This window comes from Takifugu rubripes, chromosome 17, assembly GCF_901000725.2.
Source record: "Takifugu rubripes chromosome 17, fTakRub1.2, whole genome shotgun sequence".
NCBI classification, from domain to species: domain Eukaryota; kingdom Metazoa; phylum Chordata; class Actinopteri; order Tetraodontiformes; family Tetraodontidae; genus Takifugu; species Takifugu rubripes.
The window spans coordinates 9,451,055-9,464,557 of record NC_042301.1 but is presented as its reverse complement, the minus strand read 5'-3'; the positions used below and the strand labels follow the sequence as shown (position 1 = coordinate 9,464,557).

General features: G+C 42.8%; 3 protein-coding genes across 3 annotated transcripts; 1 reads left to right on the top strand and 2 right to left on the bottom strand.

The window, feature by feature from the left end:
• Positions 1–51: 51 nt before the first annotated feature.
• smim28 (small integral membrane protein 28) lies at positions 52–1,821 on the bottom strand. Its single transcript, XM_029850821.1, has 3 exons — positions 1,610–1,821; positions 318–718; positions 52–184 (listed from the first exon to the last, which is right to left on the bottom strand). Exons 1-3 carry the CDS (start codon positions 1,706–1,708, stop codon positions 139–141), a joined length of 546 nt encoding a protein of 181 aa, XP_029706681.1. The 5' UTR covers positions 1,709–1,821; the 3' UTR covers positions 52–138.
• Positions 1,822–4,084: 2,263 nt separating this feature from the next.
• Positions 4,085–8,047, top strand: ifngr1 (interferon gamma receptor 1). Its single transcript, NM_001360863.1, has 7 exons — positions 4,085–4,327; positions 5,447–5,561; positions 5,907–6,088; positions 6,159–6,304; positions 6,657–6,828; positions 7,315–7,442; positions 7,527–8,047. Exons 1-7 carry the CDS (start codon positions 4,261–4,263, stop codon positions 7,881–7,883), a joined length of 1,167 nt encoding a protein of 388 aa, NP_001347792.1. The 5' UTR covers positions 4,085–4,260; the 3' UTR covers positions 7,884–8,047.
• Positions 8,048–8,505: 458 nt separating this feature from the next.
• ltv1 (LTV1 ribosome biogenesis factor) lies at positions 8,506–12,588 on the bottom strand. Its single transcript, XM_003978002.3, has 11 exons — positions 12,394–12,588; positions 11,957–12,088; positions 11,483–11,662; positions 11,217–11,304; positions 10,879–11,005; positions 10,485–10,707; positions 10,282–10,409; positions 10,066–10,202; positions 9,576–9,628; positions 9,167–9,367; positions 8,506–8,956 (listed from the first exon to the last, which is right to left on the bottom strand). The coding sequence occupies exons 1-11, from the start codon at positions 12,394–12,396 to the stop codon at positions 8,846–8,848; spliced, it is 1,383 nt and encodes a 460-aa protein (XP_003978051.2). The 5' UTR covers positions 12,397–12,588; the 3' UTR covers positions 8,506–8,845.
• Between the last annotated feature and the right edge of the window lie 915 nt (positions 12,589–13,503).

Genomic DNA, 13,503 nt, shown 5'->3' with positions numbered 1-13,503 from the left:
TTGTTGCCTCTGTATTTTGTTGAAATCGAGCCGTTAGTTCAACAAAGACCATTTTTCAATCAGCTTTTATTGATGTACAAACAAAAGTCACTGAAAGGAAACACTTATTCCACCTTTGATCTGATCTGATCCTCAACTTTATTCAGCTCCAAAAGGAGGTTTTCTGGACCCAACGAATGATGTGCTGAAAAGGATATGTAGGAGTTTCAAGAGGAAGAACTGCAGCGTTTACTGATATATAAGTTAATTTCCAAACAGTAAAATCTCATGAACTTGAAGACCACTGACAGCCTGAAAGTGCACCTGCTCACACGTACCGCCCCCCAGACTTGAGTTCTGGACACAGCTTGGCCTCCAGGTCTTCTATCTTTATGGACTCTACATCTTTGGAGCTGGACAGGCTGGCAGCCCGAGTGATCTTGGTGAGTGTTTCCTCGTACGGTGGAGGCAGGTAGACCATGACAAAGACTCCGTCTGAGCCGTCGGAGCTGGTGCTGGTGTGGCGTTCTGCGTTCCTGGTCAGAGATGACAGGAACTCCGGGTCCTGGAGGTCTAGTGCAATGACGTTGGCCAGGGTCAGCTTGCTCCGGGAACACCGGCGGTAGATTAGACCGACCACAAGCGCCAGAAGAAGGATGGAGATGACTGGGAGAACAACGTAGACCACCAACTCTGACCTCCTGTCCCCCGCATGGTCAGAACCGCTCCAGATGTAGCCCTGATTAACCAAGATCATTTCATAGGTCTCAGGACACAACCATAAGTTTGTTTGTTAGGAGACATTTGTCGTGAAACCTTCCTTCCTGCAACATGCTGAGAACCAGAAAAATACAAAGCTACATTTCTTTGGCCAGACAGGCCGTCAGAGAGAGGATCCTCAGACACCAGGAAGCTTCTCTCTCAAGCTTGATCCAGAAAAGAAGGCCAAGGCTTCGCTTCTTCCAGCTGTGCACAACAACATGTGGTGACACCGTTTACGTTGGCTCACTGTCCCAAATTCTGTCTGCTTTTCAAGCAATTAGTTAATGCTGCCTGGATGAGCCGGCGGCCTGCAGACGGACAGGACATGAACTGGACATGTTTTAATTCTTAATCTGTCTGAGTGTGACTCTGCTTGTCCTGAAAAGGCCACACTTCAGGGGGCATTGACAGGATTACAGATGACAGAGAAAGGCAACATCCAATCTGTTTCTGCTTAAATTAAATAAAGACATGGCGCATCTGAGAACAAAACATCCATCCAATGTTTCGTTGCTATCTCATGAGCCAAATGTCACCAAAATCCTAATTTCACACAAGTCTCATGTGTAAATGTGACCTGTTAACAGCAGCACTGGTGTAATTCCTGTGTGAACGCCCAACCTGGAGCATCAACACGTCACACGAAGCAGTGATGCTGTTTTATCGCCCTTTCTTTTGCGTTTTTTGGGCTCCTCTAAGAGTCACACAAATGTTCTCAGCGAGGCTGCTGCTGGACAGGTGTTTTCAAGAGTTTTCCAGCCCAGAAACTGTTGTCAAACTGACATTTTAGGAGATGAAGTAGATATTTCTCTTAAATTTACTTTATTCTCAGAAAAGACAAATGATGTGCAGGTTTTTCTCTACACACCTCTTTCTCCAGTGTTGAAGGTGTTCCTGTCACCCAGTCGTAAGACCCCCTTCCCGCAGGTCCAAACCTCATCCAGCTGCTCTCGAGGAGTCGTCTCATGATGATGATGATGATGAAGATGAGGAACAGATGAGATGCGTGTTTGTAGACTAAATATGCAGAGACCAACGGAAGAGTCCAGCCGCTGTTATCTTGTAGAGTAAACAGGAGAGTAATAGGGAGGGGACCAGTGTTGGTGACTGGGAGGGGGGGTTAGTGTGAGTGTGAAATGGGCAGGACAGAAGGTTCAATGGGAGGAGCCAGATGATGCTCACATGTGGTCACATGCAGGATGGCAACAGGAATCAGGCCAGTGATGGGATTTAGAGGATACTACATTATAATGGCTGTGTGTGTGTGTGTGTGTGTGTGTGTGTGTGTGTGTGTGTGTGTGCGTGCGTGCGTGCGTGCGTGCGTGTGTGTGTGTGCGTGTGTGCGTGTTCAGAGACTCTGCCATTAAATCAGTGATAGAAAAGGGTGGAGCTTGGCCTCAGATCAAATCAACTGTTGATGTTTGTCAACATAATCACAAAAATGGATTTGTGATTATGGATGTGTGGGAGTGATGAGATTGCGTTTCCAGCCCAGCGGCCCAGATCAGCAATAAGCAGCAGTTGATGAATGGCTATTTATTAAAATCAATTATTTAACTGAATTGTACATTGGTTATAAGAAAAATGTAAAAACAAAAACCCTCAGTGATCTGCTGGAGTAAAGTGTGTGTGTGTGTGTGTGTGTGTGTTATGTTAATCCCACCTGTGTATTTTGATTAAATATATGGATTAGTTAGAGATTTATCCACACGTTTGACTGTATAGAAGATCAGAAAGCTGGTTGTTTAGGACAATCTGAATACTTATACTTTTAAATCTACATCCTTTCAGTAGTTCAGTACTGGACAAGATTGATGTAATTCACTACATTTTCTTACTCTTCTTCTTATTCATCATCATCTTCTTCTTATCCAGACTGACAAATCAGCCAGATCTTCATTCCCTCTGGTTTTAATCCTCGACACTCCTCTGATCAGGGATTAGAAGAATCTGCTGTGACACACTCGGACACTCTGTGGATTTATTTCATCCAGATGTTCTTGGAAGAAATTTAGACACAATAATTTACTATTGACTGGATCGAGGAGTTTAAACATCATAGTGCCCATGGCACAACAAGACCAACAACAATATCTTACCACTCTCCTCATGCAGTGCACGTATCTGGGTCCTGGGTGTCAGTCTAGACCGGAAAGGATGGATGGATGGATGGATGGATGGATGGATGGATGGATGGATGGATGGATGGATGGATGGATGGATGGATGGATCTGCACCAGGCTGTTCCCTTGTCTGAGGTTAAGTAGCTTCACTCAGCTCAGTTAATGAAACAAACAGCTTCCAGCTGCTGTTGGAGATGCTGATCAAAGATGTGTGTGGTTGTGAGGTTCAACATCTGTGTGTGTGTGTGTGTGCGCGCGTGTTGGGTGGGATTTGTCCCTGACGGATTACTATCCCTGGCGTGCAGCTGTAATTACTCCTCACGTGGCAAAATAAGTGATCGGAGATACCGGGAGCACATTCGGGCCTGCAGAGGTGGAGCAGAGGATCATGGGTAAATGTGATGATGCAACTTTGATCATTAACAAGGTATTTGTAACTCATATGTCAAAGGATCTATCTACCTATCTATCTGTCATCTGTTTGTTCATCCTTCCATCCATCCATCCATCCATCTTTCTGTCTGTCTGTCTGCCTGTATGTCTGGCTGGCTGGATGTCGTCAGAAAGAGATGGACGGGAACCATCTTGTGGAAAATGTACTTTGGTTTTCTTGTATTTATTTGTTAATGCGGGCTCTGATCACATTAGCCCAGACTCATCCCGATCAGTTCCTTGTTCATATGTCGCGCTGTTTCTCGGGGCAGTTTTGAGGATTTTCTCTGACTCAGTAAAAGACAGCATCTGTAATCTCATAAGAGGCTTAGTTTTTTACTGAAGTTGGATGTTGCTGGCACGGTAACGCGCTTTGTCCCAGCAAGAGACACGGCATGTGAAGCAACACTCTCTCACATAATCCGGATCAACTGAGAGAAATGTGACAATGGTTTAACTGAAGAAACTGTTTTCACACGATTACATTTACCTGAGAGTCTAAATCAGTAATTAAATCTGCTTCATAAAAAGTATCGCGAGGAAATTGCAGTGTCGTGATGTGAACTGAGACATACCGCAATGTTCATGTTTTTTCCCTTATAGAATCAAATCAACTGGAAAAACTAAAGTTTTTTTCAGCGTAATATCCGCCTTAGATATAAAGAAAAAAGAAAAACAAGCACACTGAAATCTCTTGTTTGTTTTTGATAACTGAAGTATCAGCACTTCCTTTACTTTGAAGGACAGGTAGACGTCCGGTCACGTCACGCAGGTGTCCTTCATTTCCCGTGGTACGCGCGCTGAGCAGTATTTCTCTGGTCGCTGCCGTCAGGTGAGCGCGCGCCTTTGGAGTTGAGATGCACTTTACCAAGAAAGGTGTAAATAAGAAATCACACATGCTGAGGACCGGTGAGCGTGGAGTCTGAAGCAAAGGTGTGAGCGTGGGAGTTGGAAGGTTTGGACCATGAATCGTAATACGTTAACAGCCCTTCTGGGGCTGATGATGATCATCAGGAAAGTTCCAGCTGAAGGTAAAGAAACTGTGTGAAACAACTCAGATTTATTATGTTTTAATGACTTCCCTGAAAAGTGTTGGCTCGCTAATCTGAGCGTGGAAGCTGTCTTTGATTAATAGAATTTTGGATTTATGTCCCTGAAAACTTTAGAATAAAAAGACAATGTTTCAGTTTGTTGCTGTTGTGATGTTGCTTTTAGAGTTATTTATGAATGGAAAGATTTAGTTTAGTTGAACAGAACAGTGATTTGAAGTTATTGTTTTAATTTGGAAATACTGAAGTTTTTATACCAAGTCTATTTATGTACGTACGTGTGTGGTTCCATTCAGTTAAAACATATCAACATCTTATATGAAGCCTTTTTAAAAAATAAAGTTGCTTGTTTTTATTTGGAATTTTGCTAATATATTTGTCTACATAGGCTGGGTCTTGTTTATTCATCATTGCAATAGGTCAAAAAACAGTTTATGATATGATTAGCTTAATATATAAACCAGCAGACTTTATGGCTTTTCCATTGTTTAACGAGTGGATGTTGTTATATTGGTGCTGTTTTCTAAAGGGAGCAGCTGGCTGAAGGTCAAAGAAAAATACATTAAAAGGGAAAAAGTGTACTCAGAGCTCAGCGTGACCATAATTGTCAGGGAAGTTTCCTCCAAGCATACACACCTGTGACATGTGTAGCTTAAAGGTCATGACTATAGGATCCTGTGAGTACCCCTCATCCCTGAGCAGCCATACAGGGATAAGTCTTCCATGCTCTGATGAGCTTTCTGTCCTTTTTTTTTCTTTTAACTTTAGCTTCGAGTAACGCAGCCTCAGAAGCAACATTTTTGTCTGTACAGAGTGAATACAGAGACACTCCCTCATGTTGTGTCTTGGCCAACAGGAAGTATGTGGGCAGAAGTGTACAATCACGCACTATGAGAAATCTGTAGATGTTCAAAAAAAATTACAAGAGTGGTGACATTAATTTCTGAAGATTCTGAGAGTATACAGTTATAGAATAAAGATGTTCCCAAACCAAAACAGGCGCATGCTACAACTGATGCGACAATTTCCTTTCCATTTAAGGCCATTCTGATATCTAAAGTGGGTTGTGTGCTGGCATTTACAGCTGTTTTCTTTTCACAGTTCCACCTCCAACAGATGTAGAAGTAAGCTGCAAGAACCTACAAGTTACAGTTGGCTGGAACTACAGGGCACAACCACAGACCATCTTCAACGTCACCATTATGGGAGCAAACTGGTACGACTCAGCCATGCTGAGAGAGCAGCTGTTATACATTTAGTTATGTTGTGGCCTTGTAAGTCCTGGGAATTCCCTGGGAAGTCCTGGTTGGGCGTTGAGAATCTTCCGAAAGGTTTTACAGCCTTCACCAGATGTGGAAATCTTGTCTCTGACCCCTGGAGGCAGTACTTTTGACCGCTCTAAACCAGGAGCAACATCTTAATCACCTCTGTGAGAAACACCTCAAATGTGATTAAAAGATAGCAAAATGTCCTTTTCCTCTTAGTAGAAGGCTGCAACATAGCCAAATGAGAGAAGGTGAGAATTGTTGACATAAAACTTGTGTTGTTGCTTATATTTTAGGTATCACGTGGCCTCAACTGAGGAGCACCAGTTTGATCTGACCAACATAATCTGGTCATCTGAGGAGCGGTGCATGAGTAGCAACTATGTGTCAGTCACAGCCACAGTGGGAGGCAAACACTCTAAACCAGCATTATCTAATACCTTCACCTTCAACAATGTTAAAACTGCCGCCCTGACATGTGAGTAATCCTGAGGTCACAGACGCCTCTGTGGAGGCTTCAAGCTCAACATATTTATTTCTGCCCACAGGTCGGTTAGATTTCCCTCCTGTGAAATTGGTCAGGAAAGGTCAGGAGGTCAGCCTCAGTTTCAGGAACCCCTTCCACTTCTACACAGAGCTCAAGGCGGCCAAGATTAACTCGCCCACCTTCAGCGTCAACGTCAATTCACATACTGTAAGAACACATTTAAGGACTTGGAAGGTGCTACTTGTAATAGAGTATTTGTGACCCAGTTGGAACCTAAAAATATGTTTTTATATTGATTTCCAAACAACACATTACTAAAAGTGACACGTACAAAAGACTTGGAAGCAATTTCTACATTTCTCTTCTGATTTCAGTGTTTTTGCTATATGCATGCTGCTGAAATGATTTTCCATGTATGAAGAGCTCATATGACCAAGGTGCTCGTGCGTTTTGCCTGTTGAGCAGCATCTTGATCATGTGTTGGACTCAGAAACTGGCACCCTACTGTTAGTGTCATGAAACGAGCCGGTGGAAACATCAGGTGTCTTTTGTCTTTTAGGGAAATGAACACTTTTCTTGCAGCGTAAAAGAAGAAACCTGCAAAAATGATTTCGTAATTCCCCTTGATGCCAACAACTGTGTCACACTGGACGGGATCTTGTTTGATCGGATCCGTGTTGGCCAAGTGCTGTTCAAAAAAACTGAAAGCATCTGTCCCATCACAGCAGCCGGTAAGTCCAAAGCTGCCTGTACGAAGGGAGAGTTCCACAAAGTTGGAAACAAAAGCCCACTGGTGTTGGGCTGCTGAATAGTTCATATAGCCAGCTCCAGAAGTTTTTGACAAAGAAACAAAAGCAGACCATGATATGGAGCATATCTGCATCAATTAATGTTTTAAACAGTTCAAGTCTGAATTTTGATCACATACAGGGGGGATAAGCAAACCTGTGTCGTTGCCCAAATACCTCCCACGCACATGTGTAAATACAGCTGAAAGTCTGGGATGCATTGGCACAGCATAAGAAAGCGACACTTAGCGGTGACAAAGTGGAGTAATATTTACACAGTAACAGAACTGTGTGCTAACCCCCTATAACTCTGCTGCATCTGTAAATGTGAAGAAGCTTGTGGTCTACTCCTCTGTCATACTCTCTGCATCCACACTGTGTTTGATCTGCTGTCTTACGGTTTTAAGAACATCCTTTCCACGATTGCAGATACCCCCTGGCTGTTGATCGGCAGCCTACTGGGCCTCACGGCTCTCGCGGTCATTGCGGCTGTGGCCATCATTGTAGTGAAGTGCTATTCAGCGAAGGAGCCTGTAGATGAACCGACGGCTCTTCAGGTAACGTAGCAAAGCCAAGCAGATAACTCCATTTGTGGCTTTGGTTGGTTTTACCAATTTGTGTCAAACCCTTCTACATCGCAGTGGAATGGCATCAGGAATAAAAACTACACCATAGTTTCTCCAGTGGACACCTGTATGGTTTATACAGAGCCCAGGAACGAAAAGGAACCTTCACTCAGTTCCAGTGAGGACCTGCACGGCACTGTGGCCGATGGAGGACGAGAGGACGAGAGCAGCAGTCGGGAGCTGGCTGGCGTGGGGGGGTTATCGGAGAGATCCGGATCAGATGAAGACTCGGCAGACTTTTCCACAGATTTCTCGGAGCCTGAGGGGTCAGTGTACAACTGCCCGCATTTCCCTGTGGACATGGGCCATGGGGACTTGGCCGCAGGCTACACAGAGAGACACAGGTTTGAGGTCAATGTTCATATCAAGTGAGAAGGTGTCTCTGCTGAACCGGATCCGTCCCCATTTGTAGTACAAAACTCTGGAGGATGCAGAATCCGTGGACTGCAAAAGGACGGCAGGAGTGCAGGGATAAATTGTAACTTGTAAATAAATCTGCGGGCTTTTCTAAGTGCTTTAAACTGCTGGAGCAGTTTTCAGTCTATCTGGGCTCCAGGTTTTTTTTGTTTTTTTTAACAAGGGGGAGGGTCAGAGGAGTCATAAACCTCTGGGCTTCCCCTTTACTGCCATGGAAAAAGCCAATAAAGGGTTTTATCTTTGTTATTAACTTTATTAACTTTGGCAGCTTAATTTAAGAAGTGACTTCTGCATCACACTGGCTGAACCATTTTCTCAGGTGTAGGTATTGTGGTGACACATTGAATACACACACAGGGTGTGTGACTACTAAAAATATCACTTTGTCTAAGGTGACAGCCACAGCAGCTACTGGGAGACGCCTCCTGGTTTGATTTTAATAACAATCTTATTCTGGACTTTCCACTCCTGCCATGGCAGCAAAATGTTTGCCACACCTGTATTCAGCCACCTGACCTGACAAACAAGCTCACAGGGTTTCCTGGTGTTGTGAAACTGTTTGAATGATAAAACGAGGTTTTATATAGAGACACCTGAACTTTATCACAGGACGTTTTGTATTACAAAGATGGTGAGATGCTGAATTTTTTAAAGGTTTAAGGCAATTTATAATTCCACAGAGCCAGAAATCAAATAAACATTTAAACATGTTAAATAGTGAATTTTGCAACTCTTTTTAAATTTTTGCTGAGGTGAAAACAATCCCTTCTGGTGCAGAAGAGTAAGTCGAGTACACAGCCTCCAGGAAAATTTGATTTTGTTGTATAAGAGCTGCTTCAAAGCCAGAAGCTCCCAGCAGTCCTGTGGTTGGGGTTGGTCCAGTGACGGGACCCAACAGTGAGGCCTAAAGTGGCCCACTAAAGCTTCAGACCTTGAATGTTCATTCTCAGGTTCAGCATCTGTTTTTCCTGTCGGACCTTCTCCTCCTTAAATGCCACCTTGTTTGCTTTCTTCTCCATCCGACGCTCCTGTTCACAAGCAAAAAAAGTACAGATAACATCTTCAAACAGACTCTTTAGTTGAATCCAGACTGTTCTATCAGAAGATCTGGAGAAAACACTGAGATGCAAACAGGAAGAGATGAGACGGACCGAGCGGAATGTGTGTGTGTGTGTATCTACAAATTCAGATTTAATATTTGGTTAAATATCCAGGTTTAAATAGTGTGTGCTTCTCACCTTGCGTTCATCCTTCACGACCTGTTTCCTGGCCTTTCGCTCCTCCTGGCTCTCTCCCTTATTACGAGGTTGTGTGGAGACACGAGGCAGGTCCGAGTCGTTGATCCTGGACATTCGCTCTGCTTGCTTGGCGGTCAGACCTCGTGTGGGGAGAACATCCAACGGGATGCCCGTCTTTGTAGAAACACGGATCTGCTTCGGCTGGAAGGAAAGAGGGATCAAACCCAATGGTTCTAATTTGGTTTCAGTCTGACTTTTTAAATAGGATCTAAATCTTAACTGTTCTTCCAACCTGCAATAACCAGTGACACTTTCTGACACCAAAGGCATTCATCATGAGATATCGTTATCGAAACTTTGATAAATGTTATATTGGGACCATTCCTTTACGTCAGAGCACAATTCATACCTTTTGTGGTTCTTCAATGATTTTGGGTCTGTTGTATATGTTAGAATATGTACCTGTAACCAAGCAGAAACACCAAACTAGTTCACACTGTTCATATTCACACCTGATACACATAAAATGCCCGCTGCTCTTCGCAGTTTACAATAGGCCTGAATTTACAACAGCAACTTTCCAGATGGAGCAGATACAACTCTTGAACTTTGTCTTCAAAACACTTTATGGCCAGTGTGCTTTTGAGCAGAATAAAGATCTCATGTTGCACTTATTACGCAGAAAATAGTCAATGTACAACCACAGTAGGCAATAAACCATGCCACAAAGTAACCCTTTTGAAGTTAACACTGATTAGTTTTTATGGCAGAAATATTAAAGAAAAATCTAAAAATGATGTAAAGTTTCTGTTGAACTAGTGTGTTTCCTTAAATTCACTTTTTGGTGACTTCCAGCAAAGAACTAAACAAACCCATTTCTCCAAGACTCTCAAACTCACTAATGATAGTTTCACAGTCCCACTTCTCCTCAGGCTCCACCAGGACCACAGTCTCCATCTCTTCCTCCTCCTCTTCATCTTCCTCCTCTTTCACAACAGGAAGTTCTTTGGGACCCAAATCATCTGGTCTCAGAGCCCTAAAACAGGACAGACTCAATCAGCTGGGTCGGTTAAAGCAGTTTGGGTCATAAGGGCCTTTGGAAGCACCGCACTCACTCCTTCTCTTTCTGGATGAAGTAGTCTTTAATAATTTCATCCAGGCGCGAGCTGTCCGGCTGGATGAAACCTTCCACCTCCGTGTTGTCCAACGCACCAATCTCGTCATCATCGAACTGTTCATAAAACTGAAACAACAGAAAAACTTTTAAAAAGGAACAAAGACAGAAGTGTTGGGTGACTAAGACGTAACAAATGTTCACCTTCTCAAATCGGTCGTCCAGCAGCGACAGCTGCTCGTTCCTCCTCATCACCGATGAGGTTAGTGAGTACTCTGTGAAACGACTCTTCGTCTCCTCATCCATGAACAGAAACTCCCGACTACTGCCGTCATTCTCCGCGGCCTCCTCGCCGGAAAACTCTCCCTCGGAGTCAAACTCGACCTCCTCGTCTGTATCCTCCCACTCATCATCATCTTCATCGCCACTGTCACATGTAACAAAGCACTTAGTGTATATACACAAAAAAGCATGTAGACATGTGAAAGTAAACACTAAGTACTTGAATTTAAAAAAAAAGAAAATAGGTGAGCAAAGAGACGGGGAGTCACTTTTTACACCAAAATGAGGTGGCATTGAAAATATAGACATTTCTTACTTGCATGCTCCAGTTACACTGTTGGCTTTGAACATGAAGTCATCCTCCAGGATGTTGTCAGGGTCGTTGAAGTCAAAGTCTTCATCTAGAGCTGCCACAATGTCGGGATCCATGTCTAACCTCGGTCCTGAAAGTTAGACCAAACAACAAAGACATTTCAGGAGGGTGAAGACTTAAAATAACACTTTAGCTTCACAACAAAGAGCTAGCTTTCAAACATTTTCCTTGAAATGTAGCTGCAGCTATTGTCTCAGACTGGTCAGATACAAAATGTTTTGTAACCAGATTCCTTCCATCTGGATCAATTATGCAGCACTTTGAAAAGAAGAGCTGCTCACCTGAGATAGGTGCAGCTTTGTTCAGGAGTCCAACCTCTTCTTCAAACTCTGAGGCGAACACAGAGGACGGAAGATTGATGGAAGCCGCCTGCTCATCAGAGATGAAGACAGTTGGTGTTTGAAACTCTTCAGATAGATGCTACATCCTCCACAGAAATAATGCCCCAAACCCCCAAACTATCTTCCTATCATAAACTGTTAAGATTTATATGTTCAATGAGAAACTAAATAGGACGCTTTGAATTTTTCATAAAAATTAAACTTACAGGCAGGGCCATGTCTGAGTGGTCTTCCTCCTCATCCTCAGCTTCTTCATTGTGGGATGGCCCAGATGCCACCAGCTGGATCGGGCCAGACGATTCCTTCAGATGCTGCAAGTAGTCGTAGTCATCGTCAAAGAAAACGCCAAAGTTCCTTTGCTCCTCGCGTCGCTTCTCTGTATCCGCCTGATAGTTAAATATAAAGAGCAAACAAATCATTTTAAAATACTCACAGTTTTTTATTGTAATACATCGAATTGTGATAGCTCAGTTGGTTAGGAACTAGGCTGAGAAGCAGAGGGTTCTTGGTTTGAGCCCCAGGTCAGACAAAACGTGGAAGGTGTTCTAAAACACCTTCAGATACCCAGAGCAAGGTCCCAAACCCACAAATGCTCATATAGGGCCCTGCGATGAACTGGCGACTCAGGGATTAGGCGGAAGAAGATAAGCCTAACTATATCTGCTGGATAGGGTCGGTACCGTGGGGGCAGGCAAGAGAACGTGCTGAGGAGCTTTTTCATCTGCTGCTAGGGGGTCCTTCTGACTCCTGTGGACGAGGTGGAAGGTCACGGCCTTCTTCTTCTCAATAAACGACTTCTTCTTTCGATGAGGCTGAAAGTGGCAATGGGCATGTTTAATAATAGGAGCACATCAGGAAAAACCTGTAATGTCAGTGTTAAATACCGCAGACATGAGAATTTGTCATTTCCTCTCTGAACTGAGTAACGAATGAAATGTTCAGCCTTTTTCTGAAGGAAGAGTTTATAATGCGCACAATAAAACATCACAAACCACATTGAGTAAATTATCTGATTACGGAATGTAAACTATGTTTCATCAAGTCACACTGAATGGAAGAAGCAACATTAGCCGCTACTATCTTAGAAAGTTAGCTTAACCTCAAAATGTGTGCCTACCATATTGTTTCGGAATCGCTGACGTTTTTGCGGAACTAACTCGGTTTAAATGTAGTTGGATCTCAAATTATAATGGAATTTACGGCATACAACCGATAAAACCCCGAAAATGTGGTTGTTTTTGTTTTTCCAAGTTGGTTTTCCCTTTAACATGCTGCCGTAGCCATTACTGGAAAGAACCATTAAAGAGAATACTGAGGGGTGACACAGTGTTAGTAATCTTTAATATTAGATAACATTAAATAAGCAGAATTTAAAGGAAGGCACAAAAATTTAAAAACTATTCAAAATTGTATCAATTAAGTTGTGTCGGTGACTTAACGTTGTTTAGGTTATTTATTGTTGGTAGAGTCCAACTGTAATCGTTCTTTCTGAATGTGGCGGGTTGTAACCGTAATTGGTGCTTTACTGCCCTCTGCTGGTAAAATATATTAAATGTTCCCTTCAGGTTTGTGGTTTTTAAGCACTTTTAGCCTTCTTTTGTAGATAATGGGTGATATATGGTTTGGACTAGATAAAACACATAGATTTACACAGGGGGCACAAAAAAACATAGATTTATACTTGGGGGATAACACATGTAGAGAATTACTCATTTCTAAAATAAAATCCTAATTTATTCATTATGTTATTTATTCATCAGTTGTGACATTTCATTTTTAAATCAGTATACAGGCATATTCCCCCACCTACCATGAATATTGAATATTATTGATCATTTTACACTTTTTACATGCTAAAAATAATGCTGTAAAATCAGATCATTTGTCAAGCCCGTGTGTGTGTGTGTGCGTGTGTGTGTGTGTGTGTGTGGGGGGGGGGGGGGGCTCTTCTTGTTATTCTAACATCACACACCTAGGTGTTTTTGCCTCCTCTTTTTACTTCCCTTCATACACTCCTTCCCTTCATTTCAGTTCCAGATTTCTTTGGGGCCTTTTGTTGTTGTTGCTTGTGGTTTTTACCAGTTTTGTACCTTTGGTTATTTAGCCTAGTGATTCAAATCTGTTTGCCTGCCTGGGCTTTTTGACCTTTGTTAGAACAAGTTTCACGTAAATTTCCTGTCACCAACTTGAATCAATTTACATACTGAGAAAACAACAACAATAAACA